This window comes from Theropithecus gelada, chromosome 20, assembly GCF_003255815.1.
Source record: "Theropithecus gelada isolate Dixy chromosome 20, Tgel_1.0, whole genome shotgun sequence".
NCBI classification, from domain to species: Eukaryota; Metazoa; Chordata; class Mammalia; order Primates; family Cercopithecidae; genus Theropithecus; species Theropithecus gelada.
In genome coordinates, this window is record NC_037688.1 from 4,263,445 (window position 1) to 4,282,521 (window position 19,077).

At 38.4% G+C, this 19,077-nt stretch overlaps 1 protein-coding gene across 3 annotated transcripts in view; it reads right to left on the bottom strand.

Annotated features, from left to right (window-relative positions):
* Positions 1–237: 237 nt before the first annotated feature.
* SHCBP1 (SHC binding and spindle associated 1) overlaps positions 238–19,077 on the bottom strand; it is a 40,713-nt gene continuing 21,873 nt past the window's right edge. For 2 of the 3 annotated variants that reach the window (XM_025371543.1, XM_025371541.1), the window contains 4 exons: positions 15,962–16,080; positions 3,722–3,808; positions 3,227–3,368; positions 238–1,740 (listed from right to left, as the gene is read on the bottom strand). In XM_025371543.1, coding sequence (XP_025227328.1) covers positions 1,415–1,740; positions 3,227–3,368; positions 3,722–3,808; positions 15,962–16,080 — 674 coding nt within the window. In that variant the 3' untranslated portion in view covers positions 238–1,414. The remainder of the gene's footprint in view (positions 1,741–3,226; positions 3,369–3,721; positions 3,809–15,961; positions 16,081–19,077) is intronic. The other variant, XM_025371542.1, reaches the window with a different exon arrangement.

Consider the following 19,077-nt stretch of genomic DNA (forward strand, 5'->3'; position numbering starts at 1 on the left):
CAATGATCAAATAATAAATCTAACATAAATCCTACATTTAGTAGCATCCAAAAAATAAGAATTATTTTTTTACTCAAATTTAAAAAACAAACATAAGCACACTTAATGGGAAAAAATGTAATACTCTTTCTAAAGCATGAAAACAGATACCAAATACCATGTGTTCTTCAATGGACCACAAACGCTACACTGACACTATGGCCCATAGTGGGTTTGAAAAGATATAACAAGATTCAATTTTGTTATTTCATCACTATAATTTTAATCATTAGGCATGTTAATGTCACATACAGTTTTTAAAATATAAATATTTTTAAAAGCTGTGTTTTACAATATGATACCAAGAACACACAGCAAATACAGTTTGTACAGTTAATCATTTTGACTAGGTCAGTAATATAATCAGAATACTGCAATGGTAAGAGAAAAATGCTTTTTTTTTTTTTCTTGAGACAGGGTCTCACTCTGTCACTCAGGCTAGAATGCAGTGGCACAATCACACCTCACTGCAGCCTCAACCTCCTGGGCTCAAGGATCCTCCAGCCTCAGTCTCCTGAGGCTGGAACTACATGCATGCACCACCACACCCAGCTAATTTTTTTTTTTTTAATTTACTTTTAGTAGAGACAGGGTCTCACTATGTTGCCCGGGCTAGTCTCGAACTCCTGGGCTCAAGTGATCCTCCTGCCTCAGCCTCCCAAGGTGCTGCGATTACAAGTGTGAGCCACAACTGGTCTGAAGAATACCTTGTTTTTAATCATTCCCATTCAGCAATAGTAAAAATGTTCTATGTACAACACTGGCTCTGAATAACACATTTCATTTCTGCTTCAAACTTCCTATGCTGTCTATCACTGTTTTGATGACTGTATAGCTCAACAGAAAAATGCATCCCATTGACAGTCTCAATAATAAGTCTGATTAGGCAGATAAATTCCCAATCATAAAAGCTTTTAAGACAAGTATTACGCAAATACAAGATGGAAATCAGACTCACTGTAATTGGGATGAAAAGGCAACTCTAAGAAGAACCCTGTACATATGACATCTATTGCATTTTTATGCACTAGTCTTACATTCCCTTCCTTTCTTCCTCATCTTTGAAGTGCTAAAGGTAATTACACTAAAAAGTTACTACCAGGCTTAATATGAGAGAGCCATGTGTACAAGAAAGCAAGACTTTCAGATAAGCAATCTCCAAATATTTTCTATTTTATATGCATTTATGATTTTTCTTATAAAGAGGGAGTGTTTTATGTGCAACACCTGCAAATGGAAATAAATCTACCTTTCACTCAAGCCCAAATAATCAAATATAAAACACAGACATTAAAGCAAACTACAATGGCAGCAGTGATTCTTAGGGCAGCATGTGCAAAATCCAGTCTTTTGCTACCTACTTACATCACTGTGGTCAGAAAAGAAATGTACCAAAACTACCTTTCCCATTCCACTTGAACTGGTTCCCCACAATCCCAACAAACATCTCCTGTGACATTAAGTTGTCATCAGCTTGAGTGATCCCCAGTTCACTCAACCTTTTCTTCTTCATCTGGCCTTTTTGTGTGGAGGCAGCAATTAGTTCGTTTACAATTTCACAATTTCCCTCGACTTGCTCAGAAAGGTCAGTTCTTGCATAAAGCTCCATTTTACCAGTTGCACACTGCATCAGCTCTTCTAGATCCACTCCTTCAGTCACATCTGGCTCTCCACTTGTCTGAATTTTAAGTGCTTTATTTTCTGGAGAAACAAACAAATAATAACTAAGTTAAATATACAAGCTAACCCAACTAAAACATGTATTTCTACACAGTCTATTAGAGCTTTCAGGTTTTTTTCAGCAAAGGATTTCTGCTGTCCTCTAACTGGATTTTACAAATTGTTCGCCATAAGATTCTCAACAAGCAGCTGCCTTGCTTTCTATGCCAAGGTTCCCTTAACCTCAGGCAGGATCAACAATTTTGAACTCTTCCTTCACCCTTTTCATCCCAGAATCACTTTTACTCAACAGACATTTCCTGGATAGTTACTATCTGCTAAGCACTGTGTCAGGAGCTAGGATGCAGACTGGTAAGATAGCGCCACTTTTCTAAATGAAGTCCCAATCTAGCAGCTAATTCTAGATAGGCCCCATGATCCCCACCCCTGGGATTACTTTCATGGCTATAAAATGGCAGAAGAATTTTGCATTGTAATTTTACAATGTAATTAAGATTGCTAATCAGTTTTCTCCAGCTGGTTGCAAAAGAAGAAGTCAAGAGAAATTCAGAGCATGAGATTTGCCTTGAGGGATGTTCTCTGTTGCTGAGGTGGGGGGACCACAAGGCAAGAACCTGAGAGCAGGCTCTAGGAGCTGAATGCCAGCCCCAGCAAACAGCCAGCAGCCAGCAAGAAAATGGAGACTTCAGACCCACGAGCTAAAGGAATGAATTCTGCCAATGAACGACATGAATGCATCTGGAGGCAGAGTCTGCCCCCAGAGCTTTCAGATGAGTCCTGCCCAGCTGACACCTTGATTTTACTTTTTTGAGACCTGTGAAGAAATAAAGAACTTGCAGAGATGTAACTGGAGCGGATCCTGAAGGATGACAAGGACTACCCTTTAAACTCTTTCAACCTGAAAAAGCTGATTAAATAAATAAACTGCTTTAAACTTTTCTCACCTACATCAAAGCTTGATAGTGATCTACCTCATAGCTTGAAGTTCACAGATTTCCACTGAGTTAGTTCCCCTTTGCTGCCAAGAACGGCAGGTGACAGGAAGGCATTTACTTCCACCAATAAAAACAGAGATAAACTCCACTATCCCCTCCAGGAAATGCAGCCTGCAACCTGGTACATTCATTTCACTGCCTCCAGCCTTAACAAATGCCAGTAGGAGCCACTGTTGCTATCACACACCCACCATAGCATCACACACCCACCGCTGCTATCGCATACCCACCGTTGCTATCACACATCCACCCTCATTGAAAGCTAAGCATGATAAGGGAACTGCACAGAAACCACAACATCAAGATTTTGAATGACAGTTGAACTAGTTGACCTTGAGAGTTTCTTTCACATTCTATAATATCATGGCTTTATCAAGATTCTCTCTCTCTGTCTGTCCAAGCATATCCCAACAACCTTTTTTAAGGAACAGAGGAAGACTCAGATCCTTAATCAGCATTTAATGCTGAAATAAATTATGTCTGGTTTTTATATTAAAAATTACTAAACATACCTTCAGTTCCATCTTCAGCATTTTCTTGCAGGTCAGAGAAGATTGTAGGTTTCACCAAGACAACACCATAACCTTCATTATTATGTATTATGTTATTCACCATGGATATCTTGGGAATGTCATAATGTTCATCTAAGAAGTCCTGTGACATTGAAAACAAATGTTTTAGGAACTGTCATATTCAACATTTCCTGCCTTAAAAATCTTCTTTATTCACACTATTCTAAAAATAAAGGAGAAAAGCTATGCTTCGTCCCATGTTGTAGCACAGTCTGAGCCCTTAGTGACACAGCTTTCCTCTGTCATTTCTGCAGATCTATAGGTAACAAAGCATTCTCACAAGAGATTCCAATCACTGACTACTGATATTATCAAAATGTGTATATTGCTTGCTTTTCAAAACCAGTAAAACAGAACCCAACAATTTAATAAAGCATAATTTGTAGGTGAAGCCATTCTATCCGTTGAAAAGTGGGTGTTTTGGCCAATGCTCACCTTAATGAGGATCCCTTCCTTGCAGTGATGGATCCCATTGTCACTTAGGGTGCACTGACTCCCAGGGTAGATTTCTATACCGGCACCCTGTGAGTCACAGTTTGAGATAATGACAATCAGTTTTTAAAAGGCAAGACTGTAAGAGATTACTACAATTACTTCTTAGCCTTTAACACAGTACAAATGTACAGCACAAAGATAAAGTATTTTACAGGTAAGTGTTATCAGCCATTTTTAATCAACACTTCCATTTGTTCCATTTCTAGCAAGTTGTTGACAATTTATCACTTTCAAAACCACACACACACACACTCACACACAGGCTAAGAGTGTCAATACTTGATTCTTGCTCTACTCTCTTTCATTCTAGATAAATGTTTTCTGATTCTGCCAAGAAAAAAAGTCATTAACAATTTTGTTGAAAGATGTACTTATTCAAAATGACCATTCTCTCAGATACTCAATTAGTTGGAGAAAAGTATTTGAATTTAGTAAAATACTGTAATTTGAGGATAGAAACAAGATCCCACATTTTCCAAAACGTGCCAGTTTTAAAATACCCCAACCCAACTTAAAAATCATTTCTATGAGTTAAACAATGGCTTTCCCTACCACACACGTTAACATTAGCAGTCAGTTCAAGCGTCATTCAAACAGAGTAACCAGAAAGATCAAACATGACACTATTCTCTCACACCTCATGGCACCAAAAAACATAAGAGTAGTAAGAATTTATTTCCCAATGCTATGCAAGGCACTCTGGAAACAAAAATGATTCACTCAAACCTCTATAGTTATTTCAGCAACCATTTGGGAATAATTTAACACACAACAGCATCAATGAAGAAGAGTTGCTACAACCATTGATAACACATCTACTGCATGTATGTTCAGTTAATTTTCTAGTAGCAGTAGTATTCCATGAGAAAACATTTATTATTACTTAACCCTGTACATGTGTCTGAATCATATGTATACACCAATCTAACTCTTCCGTAGAGAGGACTTTAAAAATGTGCTAATTGGGCCTACTTCTAGGAGATTTTCAGTTTGGGGTTATGTGCAAAAAAAGGTTAGGGGTGATTACGTTAAAAAATATCTACAGCAAGATAGTTAAAATTAAATATCAAACCATCAGGAATCACATAAAATTTGTAAAGGAGAACAATTTAAACCAGTAGTCATGTAGCAAATGAAAGTCATATTCAAAATATGTTATGAAAAGGAACAGATAATTTGGCAATTAAAAAGTAACTGAGGAGCCTGCCACTTCTGGGATGATGGAGTAGATGTCCCTATTCCTCCTGCTAGGTACGACCAAAAACAGTGGGCATTATATATAAAACAAGCATAAGACTGAAAAGTGGAGAGGATAAGACAGACCAGCTAGGGACCTCAGGACCCAAGAAACAACACCAACACAGTGGTAAGTTCCTTTCTTTTTGCTTCATAATCCCTAGACTTGGAGTTGAAGAAGCCAGCAATCCAGTACACCAACAGACATACACTTAAAAAAAAGCTGCTGTAACAAAAGGACTAGGCAACCTAGAAAGACAGAAAACTTTTAGATAATAATAGCTCTATTCCAGGTAAACACCACAGAATAAAACAGCAGCCCCAATCTCACCCATGCCAGCAAAGGTCAAGAGAACAACCTAAACTTTTGCCCCCTCAAGGATGTAACCAGGTACCCAACACCTTGACTGGGGCAGTACCAGAGAAGATCAAGCAAGGAGCCAGGACTTTCATCCCCACCAACCACAGTTGCAAGGCCCTCCCTGCAGCAGTGTCAGTGAAAACTGTATGAGGTGCCTGGACTTGTATCCCTCCCTACCTGGCAGGGCCAAGACAACCACTCCCTCCCTATTGGGGCAGTGTCAGAGCAGGCCTCGTGGAGATTCCAGACTTTCACCATTGCCCAGTGGTAACAAGACCACTCCCACATATCACAGTGCCAGTGGAGACCATGTAGGAAGCTAGACCTCCTACCCCTACATAGCAGTAACAAGGAGCTCCCCAACCCAACTTGGGTATCAATGGAGGCCAAGTGGGAAGCATGACGTCTACCTCCACCAGTAAAAAGACGATGCCCATCTACCCCTAACCCTGTCCCTTCTTGTAGTATATCAGAGAAGCAAAGTTAAAACAGAAGATCCAGATTCTCACAACATAATACAAAAATATTTGAAAATCTTGTGTCATACCAAGAATCAGGAAAATGTCAAAATGAATAAGACAATCAACAGATGCCAAAACCAAGATGTCAAAGATGATAGAATTAACTGACAGTGATTTTAAAGCAGCCATGATAAAAATGCTTCAATAAGCAATTATGAACACATAAAAAAAAATGAAAAATGAAAGTCTCAGCAAAGAAGTAGATGATATAAAAAACCAAATGGAAATTTTAGAACTGAAAAATACAATAACTAAAATAGAAAGCTCAGTGGATGTGCTCAACAGCAGAATGAAAACAACAGAGGAAAGAATCAGTGAACTAGAAGACAGAACAATAAAATTTACCCAATAGCAAAGAAAACATACTGGAAAAGAAAGGTAAACAGAGCCCCAGGGGTCTGCTGGAATATAACAAAAGATCCAATATTAATGTCATCAGAGTCCTGGAAAGACAAAAGAAAGAGGGTGAAGCTAAAAACATACTTGAAGAAATAATGACTAAAAGCTCCCAAATTTGGCAGGATTTGGATAATAAGCCTACAGGTTCAAGAAGCTGAGCAGACACCAAACAGGATAAACTCAAAGAAATCCATGCCAAAATACATCATAATTAAAATAGTGTAAGCTAAAAACAAAAATCTTGAAAGCATCAATGAAAATTTTATGCCTTACCTATAGGAGAGCAAATGTGATTGACAGCATCAGAAACCATGGATGCCAGATGAAAGAGACAAAGTATTGTTCAAGGGCTAAAAGAAAAGAAATTGTCAACCCAGAATCTTATAACCAGTGAAAATATTCTTCAGGAACGAAGAGGAAATCAAGATATTCTAAGAAGAAGGGAAAATAAGAAAATTTGTCACCAGCAGACCTATCTTCATAGAATCACTAAAGGAAGTTATCTAAACAAAAATTATAAAAGAGTGGATCTTGGAACCTCAAAAAGAAAAAAAAAACCTACACAGTAAGCAAAGATATAGGTAAATAAATACAGTAAACTTTCCTTCTCTTGAGTGTTCTAAATTATGTTTGACATTTGAAACAAAAATCATAAAATTGTCTAATATGGTTCTAGATGTATGTACATAAGGGAAATGTTTAAGACAGTTATAAAAAGGAGATGGTAAAGAATAATAAAAGAAGGCAAAGTTTCTATACTTTCCTTGAACTGGTGACACCAGTAAACTGTTGGTACATATAATATAAAACCTAGAGCAACCACTAAAAAAGCTATACAAGGAGATATTCTCAAAAACAAATGAAATTCTGAAAAATATTCGGGTATCCACAGTTGGCAGAAAAAAAGCAAATCACGAAATGAAAAGCAGAACAAACAGAAAACATGAAATAGACTAGAAGTTTAACATTAATAATTAAATGTAAGTGGTCTAAATACAATTAAAAGACAAAGACTGCCAAAGTGGATTAAAAACATGACTCAACTATATGCTGCCTACAACTCGCTTCAAACAGAATATAGGCAAGTTGAAATTAAAACAATAGAAAAAGACAATGCTAAAGGGATCAATTCAACAAGAACAGCTAACTATCCTAAATATATATGCACCCAATACAGGAGCACCCAGATTCATAAAGCAAGTCCTTAGAGACCCACAAAGAGACTTAGACTCCCACACAATAATAATGGGAGACTTTAACACCCCACTGTCAACATTAGACAGATCAATGAGACAGAAAGTTAATAAGGATATCGGGGAATTGAACTCAGCTCTGCACCAAGCAGACCTAATAGACATCTACAGAACTCTCCACCCCAAATCAACAGAATATACATTCTTCTCAGCACCACATCGCACTTATTCCAAAATTAACCACATAGTTGGAAGCAAAGCACTCCTTAGCAAATGTAAAAGAAGAGAAATTAAAACAAACTGTCTCTCAGACCACAGTACAATCAAACTAGAACTCAGGATTAAGAAACTCACTCAAAACAAAACTGCTCAACTACATGGAAACTGAACAACCTGCTCCTGAATGACTACTAGGTACATAACGAAATGAAGGCAGAAATAAAGATGTTCTTTGAAACCAATGAGCACAAAGATACAACATACCAGAATCTCTGGGACACATTTAAAGCGGTGTGTAGAAGGAAATTTATAGCACTAAATGCCCACAAGAGAAAGCAGGAAAGATCTAAAACTGACACCCTAACGTCACAATTAAAAGAACTAGAGAAGCAAGAGCAAACACATTCAAAGGCCAGCAGAAGGCAAGAAATTACTAAGATCAGAGGAGAACTGAAGGAGATAGAGACACAGAAAAACGTTCAAAAAATCAATGAATCCAGGAGCTAGTTTTTTAAAAAGATCAACAAAATTGATAGACCGCTAACAAGACTAATAAGGAAGAAAAGAGAAAAGAATCAAATAGACACAATAAAAAATAATAAAGGGGATATCACCACCAATCCCACAGAAACATAAACTACCATCAGAGAATATATAAACACCTCTAGGCAAATAAACTAAAAAATCTACAAGAAATGGTTAAATTCCTGGACACAAACACCCTCCCAACACTAAACCAGCAAGAAGTTGAATCCCTGAATAGACCAATAGCAGGCTCTGAAATTGAGGCAATAATTAATAGCCTACCAACCAAAAAAAAGTCCAGGACCAGATGGATTCACAGCTGAATTCTATCAGAGGTACAAAGAGGAGCTGGTACCATTCCTTCTGAAACTATTCCAATCAATAGAAAAAGAGGGAATCCTCCCTAACTCATTTTATGAGGCCTGCATCATCCTGATACCAAAGCCTGGCAGGGACACAACAAAAAAAGAGAATTTTAGACCAATATCCCTGATGAACATTGATGCAAAAATCCTCAATAAAATACTGGCAAACCGAATCCAGCAGCACATCAAAAAGCTTATCCACCACGATCAAGTTGGCTTCATCCCTGGGATGCAACGCTGGTTCAACACACGCAAATCAATAAACGTAATCCAGCATATAAACAGAACCAAAGACAAAAACCACATGATTATCTCATAGATGCAGAAAAGGCCTTCAACAACAGTCAACAGCCCTTCATGCTAAAAACTCTCAATAAACTAGGTATTGATGGAACGTATCTCAAAATAATAAGAGCTATTTATGACAAACCCACAGCCAATATCATACTGAATGGGCAAAAACTGGAGGCATTCCCTTTGAAAAACTGGCACAAGACAGGGATGCCCTCTCTCACCACTCCTATTCAATATAGTGTTGGAAGTTTTGGCCAGGGCAATCAGACAGGAGAAAGAAACAAAGGGGATTGAATTAGGAAAAGAGGAAGTCAAATTGTGCCTGTTTGCAGATGACATATATGATTGTATGTTTAGAAAACCCCATCATCTCAGCCCAAAATCTCCTTAAGCAGATAACCAACTTTAGCAAAGTCTTAGGATACAAAATCAATGTGCAAACATCACAAGCATTCCTATACACCAATAACAGACAAACAGAGAGTCAAATGATAAGTGAACTCCCATTCACAATATCTTCAAAGAGAATAAAATACCTAGGAATCCAACTTACAAGGGATGTGAAGAACCTCCTCAAGGAGAACTACAAACCACTGCTCAATGAAATAAAAGAGGACACAAACAAATGGAATAACATTCCATGCTCATGGATAGGAAGAATCAATATCATGAAAATGGCCATACTGACCAAGGTAATTTATAGATTCAATGCCATCCCCATCAAGCTACCAATGACTTTCTTCACAGAATTAGAAAAAAACTACTTTAAAGTTCATATGGAACCAAAAAAGAGGCCACACTGCCAAGACAATCCTAAGCCAAAAGAACAAAGCTGGAGGCATCATGCTACCTGAATTCAAACTATACTACAAAGCTACAGTAACCAAAACAGCATGGTACTGGTACCAAAACAGATATAGACCAATGGAACAGAACAGAGTCCTCAGAAATAATACCACACATCTACAACCATCTGATCTTTGACAAACCTGACAAAAACAAGAAATGGGGAAAGGATTCCCTATTTAATAAATGATGCTGGGAAAACTGGCTACCCATATGTAGAAAGCTGAAACTGGATCCTTTCCTTACACCTTACAAAAATTAATTCAAGATGGATTAAAGGCTTAAATGTTAGACCTAAAACCATAAAAACCTTAGAAGAAAACCTAGGCAATACCATTCAGGACATAGGAATGGGCGAGGACTTCATGACTAAAACAGCAAAAGCAATGGCAACAAAAGCCAAAATTGACAAATGGGATCTAGTTAAACTAAAGAGCTTCTGCACAGCAAAATAAACTACCATCAGAGTGAACTGGTAACCTACAGAATGGGAGAAAATTTTTACAATCTACCCATCTGACAAACGGCTAATATCCAGAATCTACAAAGAACTTAAACAAATTTACAAGAAAAAATATCAAACAACCCCATCAAAAAGTGGGCAAAGGATATGAACAGACACTTCTCAAAAGAAGACATTTGCGCAGCCAACAGACACATGAAAAAATGCTCGTCATCACTGGCCATCAGAGAAATGCAAATCAAAACCACAATGAGATACCATCTCACACCAGTTAGAATGGTGATCATTAAAAAGTCAGGAAACAACAGGTGCTGGAGAGGATGTGGAGAAATAGGAACACTTTTACCCTGTTGGTGGGACTGTAAACTAGTTCAACCATTGTGGAAGACAGTGTGGAGATTCCTCAAGGATGTAGAACTAGAAATACCATTTGACCCAGCCATCCCATTACTGGATATATACCCAAAGGAGTACAAATCATGGGCCGGGCGCGGTGGCTCAAGCCTGTAATCCCAGCACTTTGGGAGGCCGAGACGGGCAGATCACGAGGTCAGGAGATCGAGACCATCCTGGCTAACACAGTGAAACCCCGTCTCTACTAAAAAAATACAAAAAACTAGCCGGGCGAAGTGGTGGGCGCCTGTAGTCCCAGCTACTCCGGAGGCTGAGGCAGGAGAATGGCGTGAACCCGGGAGGCGGAGCTTGCAGTGAGCTGAGATCCGGCCACTGCACTCCAGCCTGGGCGACAGAGCGAGACTCCGTCTCAAAAAAAAAAAAAAAAAAAAAAAGGAGTATAAATCATGCTGCTATAAAGACACATGCACACATATGTTTATTGTGGCACTACTCACAATAGCAAAGACTTGGAACCAACCAAAATGTCCATCAGTGACAGACTGGATTAAGAAAATGTGGCACATATACACCATGGAATACTATGCAGCCATAAAAAAGGATGAGTTTATGTCCTTTGTAGGGACATGGATGAAGCTGGAAACCATCATTCTGAGCAAACTATTGCAAGGACAGAAAACCAAACACTGCATGTTCTCACGCATAGGTGGGAACTGAACAAGAACACTTGTACACAGGGTGGGGAACATCACACACCAGGGCCTGTCGTGGGATGGCAGGAGGCAGGAGGGATAGCATTAGGAGATATACCTAATGTAAATGACGAGTTAATGGGTGCAGCACAACAACATGGCACATGTATACATATGTAACAGACCTGCATGTTGTGCACAAGTACCCTAGAACTTAAAAGTATAATAAAAAAAAAAAAGAAAGAAAGAAAGAAAAAGACATATCATGCAAACAATAATCAAAAGAAAGCAGATGTGGCTATATTAACATCAGATAAAGTAGACTTTGGAGCAAAAAAAATCACCGGAGACAACGTAAAGTAATCATAAACATGCTGACTCACCAAAAAGACACAGCAATCCTAAATGAGCATACACCAAATAATAGAACTGCAAAACATGTGAAGCAAAAACTAATAGTACTGAAAAAGCAAACAAACAAATTCAGTTATAGAGACTTCAACACCCCTCTCTCAACAACTGACAGAAGAAAAAATCAGAAAGAATACAAAAGAACTCACCACCACCAACCAAGTTGATCTAGTTGACATTTTATAGAATATACCACCCAACGACAGCAGAATACACATTTTTTTCATTTGCTCACACAGTGTGTATTCAGATAGACCATATCCTGAGCCATAAAAGAAACCTCTAGAAATTTAAAAGAATTAAAATCATATAGTGTGTTTTCTGACCAAAATGGAATGAAACTGGAAATCAGCAACAGAAAGATAATAGTAAAAACTCCAAATATTATGAAATTAAACAATACATTTCTAAATTGTGACGAACCGAAGAATAAAAAAAAAAAAATCAAAGTTTACAAAACAGCTAGAGCAATGCTGAGAGACAAGTTTATAACATTAAATGCTTACATTAGAAAAGAGAAAAAGTCTCAAATCAATAATCTAATCTCTCAGGTGGAAAACCCAAAACAAGTAAAATAAACCCGAAACAAGCAGAAGGAACAAAATCATAAAAAGAACATAAAAAAGTAAAACTAAAAATTAAAATTAAATTTTAAAAAAGAACTAAAATAAATGAAATTGAAAACAACAATTATCAAAAAGAAAAAAAAAAAACACAGAACAATGAAACAAACTACCAACATCAAGTATGAAACAGGCATCATTACTATATACCCTGCAGATATCAGAAGAATAAGGAAATACTACAAACAATTCTATACATATAAATCTGACAATTTAGAAGTAGTAGTCCAGTATCACAAAAAGCACAAACTACCAAAATATACTCAATATGAAATAGGTCAGTTGAATATCCTTTTAAAACTAATAATGTAATTGAGTTCATAATTTTAAAAATTCCAAAAGAGAAATCTCCAGGCCCAGGTGATTGCATTGGAGAAATCCATCAAACATCTGAAAAATAAACAGCAATTCTACACAATCTCCTCTACAAAATAGAAGAGAAGGGAACACTTCAGTATTCATTTTATGAAGCTATTATTATCGATAATAAAACCAGACAAAGACAGTGGTACAGAAAACCAAAACTAAAGTCCAATATTCATGAATATAGATGCAAAATTTCCTAACAAAAGATTAGCAAATTCGGCAATATATAAAAAGAATTATATACCATGAGCAAGTGGGGTTTATGCCACAGAGGAAGGCTGGCTCAAAATTTGAAAATCAACCAATGTAACTCAACATTTTCTGTTTTCCAATAAGAAAAATCATGTGATCATATCAATCTATCCAGAAAAAACATTAAAAGTCAGCCTATTCCTGAGAAAGGAACTCAGAAAAAAAGAAGTCAAAATCCACTTATGATAAAAATTCTCAAAAAAGAAGAGCAGAAATTCTTCAACTTCATAAAGATGATCTAAAAACCTGATCAACCTTGTTCTTTTTGATGGAATACTAAATATATTCTCTCTATACCAAAACCAAGGTAAGGATGTCTGTTTTCATAGTGCTGGAAATTCTAGCCACTGCAATAAGGCAAGGGGGGAAAAGGCATAAAGATTAGAAAAGAAAAAAAAGAACCTGCCCTTATTTGCAAATAACATTACTCTGTATATAGAAAATCCCAAGGAATCTACAAAAACATTCCTGTAAGTACAGTTCAACAAAGTCATAGGATATGGCATAAACATATAAAAATAAATTACATTTCTATATACTAGCAATGAACATATGGACATTGAAATTAAAAATATCACTTACAGTAACTCAAAGTGAAATAATTAGGTACAAATCTAACAAAACACATGCAACAATTGTATACTGAAGAGTACACAATGCTGATGAAAGAAAACAAAGATTTGGCTGGGTGTGGTGGCTCATGTTTATAATTCCAGCACTTCGGGAGATTGAAGCAGGAGGACTGTTTGAGCCTAGGAGTTGGAGAACAGCCTGGGCAACATGGCAAGACCCCATCTCTACAAAAAATAAAGTAAAAAATATTAGCTCGGTGTAGTGGCATACACCTGTGGTCCCAGCTACTTGAGAGGCAGAGGTGGGAAGATGGCTTGAGCCCACGAGACTGAAGGTATGCCATGAGCCATGTTCATGCCACTGTACTCCAGCCTGGGTGACAGAACAAGACCCTATCTCAAAAAAAGGAAATCAGAGATTTTAAATAAATGGAGAAATACATTGTGTTCAAAGATTGGAAGGCGTTAATCCTTCCCAAATTGACATATGGGTTTATTAAAGTTCCTATCAAAATCTCAGCATGATCTTTTGTGGATATAGACAAAATTATTTTAACATTTGTATTGAAAAGCAAAGGAACCAGAGTAGTTGAAACAATTTTGAAAAAAACAAAGTAGGAGAAATCACTCTACCTGATTTTAAGACTTAATGTATAACTACAGGTGTTGGTGGAGGGATGGCTACGCAGATTAGTGAAAAAGAATAGGAAAAGAAATGAACCATGACCTAAACCTCACACCTTATACCAAAATTAACTAGAAAATGGATCACAACCTTACGTAAAATATAAAGCTACAAAAATTTTAGAAAAAAATAGGAGAAAATCAGGATCTATGGCTAGGCAGAGTTCTTATTACCAAAAGCTCGACTCATAAAAGGAAAAACTGACAGACTGGCCTTCATCAAAATACTTTGCTCCATAAAAGCCCATATGAAGAAGGTGAAAAGACAAGCTACAGAGCGGCAAAAAAAGTCTCCAAACCACATACTTGACAACAGACTAGTACCTAGAATATACAGAGAACTCTCAAACCTCTACAGTAAAAAAGAACAAACAATCCAATTAGAAAATGGGGCAAAAGTCACGGATATTTCAATAAAGAGGACATAAGAGTGGTAAAAAAGCATATGAGGGCCGGGCGCGGTGGCTCATACCTGTAATCCCAGCACTTTGGGAAGCCGAGGCGGGCGGATCACACGGTCAGGAGATCGAGACCGCGGTGAAACCCCGTCTCTACTAAAAATACAAAAAATTAGCCGGGCGCGGTAGCGGGCGCCTGTAGTCCCAGCTACTGAGGAGGCTGAGGCAGGAGAATGGCGTGATCCCGGGAGGCGGAGCTTGCAGTGAGCCGTGATCGCGCCACTGCACTCCAGCCGGGGGACAGAGCAAGACTCCGTCTCAAAAAAAAAAAAAAAAAAAAAGCATATGAGAAAATGCTCGACATCAGTAACAACTGGGGAAATGACAATCAAAACCACAATGAGATATTACTGCACACTTACCAGAATGGCTCAAACAAAAAATAGCCAAAACACCAAATGCTCTTGAGGACATGGAGAAACTGGACCACTCAAACACTGCTAGTAGGAATGTAAAATGGTACAACTACTCTGGAAAACATTTCAGCGGTTTCTTTAAAAAATCTAAACATGCAACTACTATATAACCTACAATTGCATCCATTGGCATTTACTCCTTAAAAAATGAAAACTGTGTTCACACAAAAACCTTTACCCGAACGTTTATAGCAGCTTTACCGACAATAGGCAAAAACCGGAAACAATCTAGACATCCTCCCACAAGTGACTAAACAAACTATGGAACCATCACACATTGGACTATTCCTCCACAGTAAAAAGGAGCAAGCTATTGGTACATACAACGACCTTGGTGAAGCTCCACAGAACCGCACTAAGTGAGAAAAGTCAATTCCAAAGAGCTACATACTGTGTGATTCCATTTCTACATTTTTGAAATGATGAAATAAATAGAAATGAACAACAGCTTAAGGTGTGCCTGGAGTTAAGGAAGGAGTTGGTGGGAGACACAGGTGAGTTCAGCTCTAAGAGGGCAGCATGAGGGGTCCCTGTGGTGATAGGAATATTCTTTCACTTAACTGGATCGATGCCAGTATTCTGGTTGTGATGTCGCACAACAGTTTCACAAGATGTTACCGTTAGGGGACACTGGTGAAGGGCATAATGCAGGACCTCTCCCTGTTATTTCTTACAACACTATATGAATCTACAATTACAAAGTTATCATTTCAAGGATCTAAACCTCTCTTAAAGCTACATAATTGTGAGATTTATGACTTTTTTTTCCTATCATTTGAAAATGCTACATGAGAAAACCCTTGCACAGTTGAGTTTGACTGACTTGGTAGAGATGACTGTCTGAAGACAGTGGGAGTACGCACATACATCTTGGTCCCATATTTCATATTTTCATTTACAACTTAAAACTACTTCTCCAAGAGCTTCTACCTTGGCGCCATATAAATCCGAGTTCTTCATTAGAAACTCTGCCGATGTCCGCACTGTGACTCCGGTCGTCTCACACTGCAGCACACAGTTTTCCAGCGTAGTCTTACCACGGTGAACAACTGGAATGAAAATACACGCTGACTGCTTTAAGAAGTAATGTGCCTTTCCCAATGTTAGAGATAGCCTGGTGCTGACATTAGCTATGGTCTAAATATTTCTCAATGGCTATCATTTAAATTTTCTTACCTAAATTACAAATTCATAAAATATAAAACAATGAATATTTTGAGTTATTTTCTACAATCTAAAAGCAACATTCTTTAAAAAGAATGACTTGTACAAAAGTACTTTCCATTACCAGAAAAAAAAGCATCAGAGAGCAATTTTGCTGAGCATCTCGGAAGAAAAAGACCTTGATTCAAGAACGGGGATACAAAGATTCCAGGAAACAAACACTACTCCCATGTGGAGATAACTTCAGTCTAGTGCTGCCTTGAATACAGAGAACACAGACCACAACACTGGAAAGCTTTAAGAGAAAAAAATCACCACACAGAAAAGAAACTAATATCAAACAACAAATTATTATCAATAGGCTATTTTTCACTTCAGGGTTAAGATTGCTAAGTCGTCACACTATGTACATAAAAAAATAATTTTTTAGGCCACATGCGGTGGCTCACACCTCTAATCCTAGCACTTTGGGAGGCTGAGGGGAGAGGATCACCCAAGGTCAGGAGTTCAGGACCAACCTGGCCAATATGGTGAAACCCCGTCTCTACTAAAAAATACAAACATTAGCAGGGCATGGTGGCGGGCACCTGTAATCCCAGCTACTTGGGAGGCTGAGGCAGGGGAATTGCTTGAACCCAAAAGGTGGAGCTTGCAGTGAGCTGAGATCATGCCACTGCACTCCAGCCTGGGCAACAGAGTGAGACCTCCGCCTCTCCGGTTCAAGTGATTCTCCTGCCTCAGCCTCCTGAGCAGCTGGGATGACAGGTGCCTGCCACCACACCTGGCTAATTTTTGTATTTTTTAGTAGAGTCTGGGTTTCATCACGTGGACCAGCCTGGTCTTGAACTCCTGACCTCAGGTGATCCAGTGTTGGGATTACAGGCGTAAGCCACCGCGCCCAGCCTAAATGAATAAACTTTTTTTTTTTTTTTGGAGACGGAGCTTCGCTCTGTTGCCTGGGCTGGAGTGCAGTGGTGTGATCTCGGCTCACTGCAACCTCTGCTTCCCGGGTTCAAGGAATTCTCCTGCCTCCGCTTCCAGAGTAGATGGGATCACAGGCACGTACCACCACACCTGGCTAATTTTTGTATTTTTAGTAGAGACGGGGTTCCACCATGTTCGCAAGGCTGGTCTCAAACTCCTGACCTCAGGTGATCCACCCTTCTCCTTGGCCTCCCAAAGTACTCGGATTGCAGGCGGCAGCCACCATGCCCAGCTTCATAAATAAATAATCAGCCTTCCATACACACTCATACCCCAGAGACATTGCAGTTTGAGTTCCAAACCACCACAATAAAGGAAATATCACAATTAAAGTGAGTTACACAATTTTTTTTGTTTCCCAGTGCATACAAAAGTTATGTTTATGGGAGTCTGAAGCAGGTGGGTCGCTTGAGGCAAGGAGTCTGAGACCAGCCTGGGCAACATGGCGAAACCCCATCTCTACAAAATACAAAAATTAGCCAGATGTGGTGGCACACACCTGTAGTCCCAGCTACTTGCGGGGCAGAGACAGAATTGCTTGAGCCCAGGAGTTTGAGGCTACAGTGAGCTATGATCATGCTATTGCATTCTAGCCTACATGACAGTGAGACTGTCTCTAAAAACAAACAAACAAACAAAAAAGTTGTGTTTATACTACTGAGCATTTGAGTTTATACTAATAAATGTTATGTTTATAATACATCTATTAAGTATACAAAAGCATTATGTTTTTTAAAAAATGTATACATCTTAAAACACTTTATTTTGCTAAAACATGCTAACAATCCTCTGAGCCTTCAGCAAGATACAATCTTTTTGCTGGTGGAGGGTCTTACACCTCAATGTTGATGGCTGCTTACTGATCAGAATGGTGTTTGCTGAAGGTTAAGGTGGCTGTGACAATTTTTAAAAATAAGACAACAACGAAGTTTGCCACATTGATTGACTCTTCCTTTCATGAAAGGATTTCTCTGCAGCATGTGATCTTGTTTGATAGCACTTTACCCACAGTAGAAAGTTATTCAAAATTGGAGTCAATCCCTTCAAAGTCTGCCTCTGCTTTACCAAGTTTACATAATACTCTAAATCATTTGTTGTCATTCAACCATGTTCACAGCATCCTCCCCAGGAGATTCCATCTCAGGAACCCACCTTCTTCGCTCATCCATAAGAAGCAACTCCTCGTCTGTTCCAATTTTGTTGTAAGATTGTAGCAATTCAGTCACACTTGAGGTTCTACTTGCTATTATCAGGCTCTAGTTCTCTTGCTATTCCCACATCTGCAGTTACTTCCTCCATTCAAGTCTTGAACCCCTCAATCATCCATGAGGGCTGGAATCCCTCTCCAGAACCCACGTTAATGTTGAGATTTTAACCTCCTCCCATGAATCATAAATGTTCTTAATGACATCTAGAATGATGACTTCTTCCCAGAAAGTTTTCAGTTGACTTTGCCCAGACCCATCAGAGGAATCACTATCAATAGCTGGTAGAGCCTTATGAAGTGTATTACTCAAATAGTAAGATTTGAAAGTCGAAATTACTCCTTGATCCATGGGCTACAGAATGGATGTTATTAGGAGACATGAAAACAACATTAATCTCCTGGTACACCTCCATCATTAGTTCTCTGATGAACAGGTACCTTGTCAATAAGCAATCATATTTTTAAAGGAGTCTTTTTTTTCAGTAGTAAATCTCAATAATGGGCCTAAAATATTCAGTAAACCACGTTATGAACAGATGTGCTACCATTCAGGCTTTGTTGTTCCATTTCTAGGGCACAGGCAGAGTAGATGTGGCATAATTCTTAAGGGCTCTAGGATTTTCAGAATGGTAAATGAGCACTGGCTTCAACTTAGAAGTAACCAGTTATATTCACTCCGAATGAGAGTGTC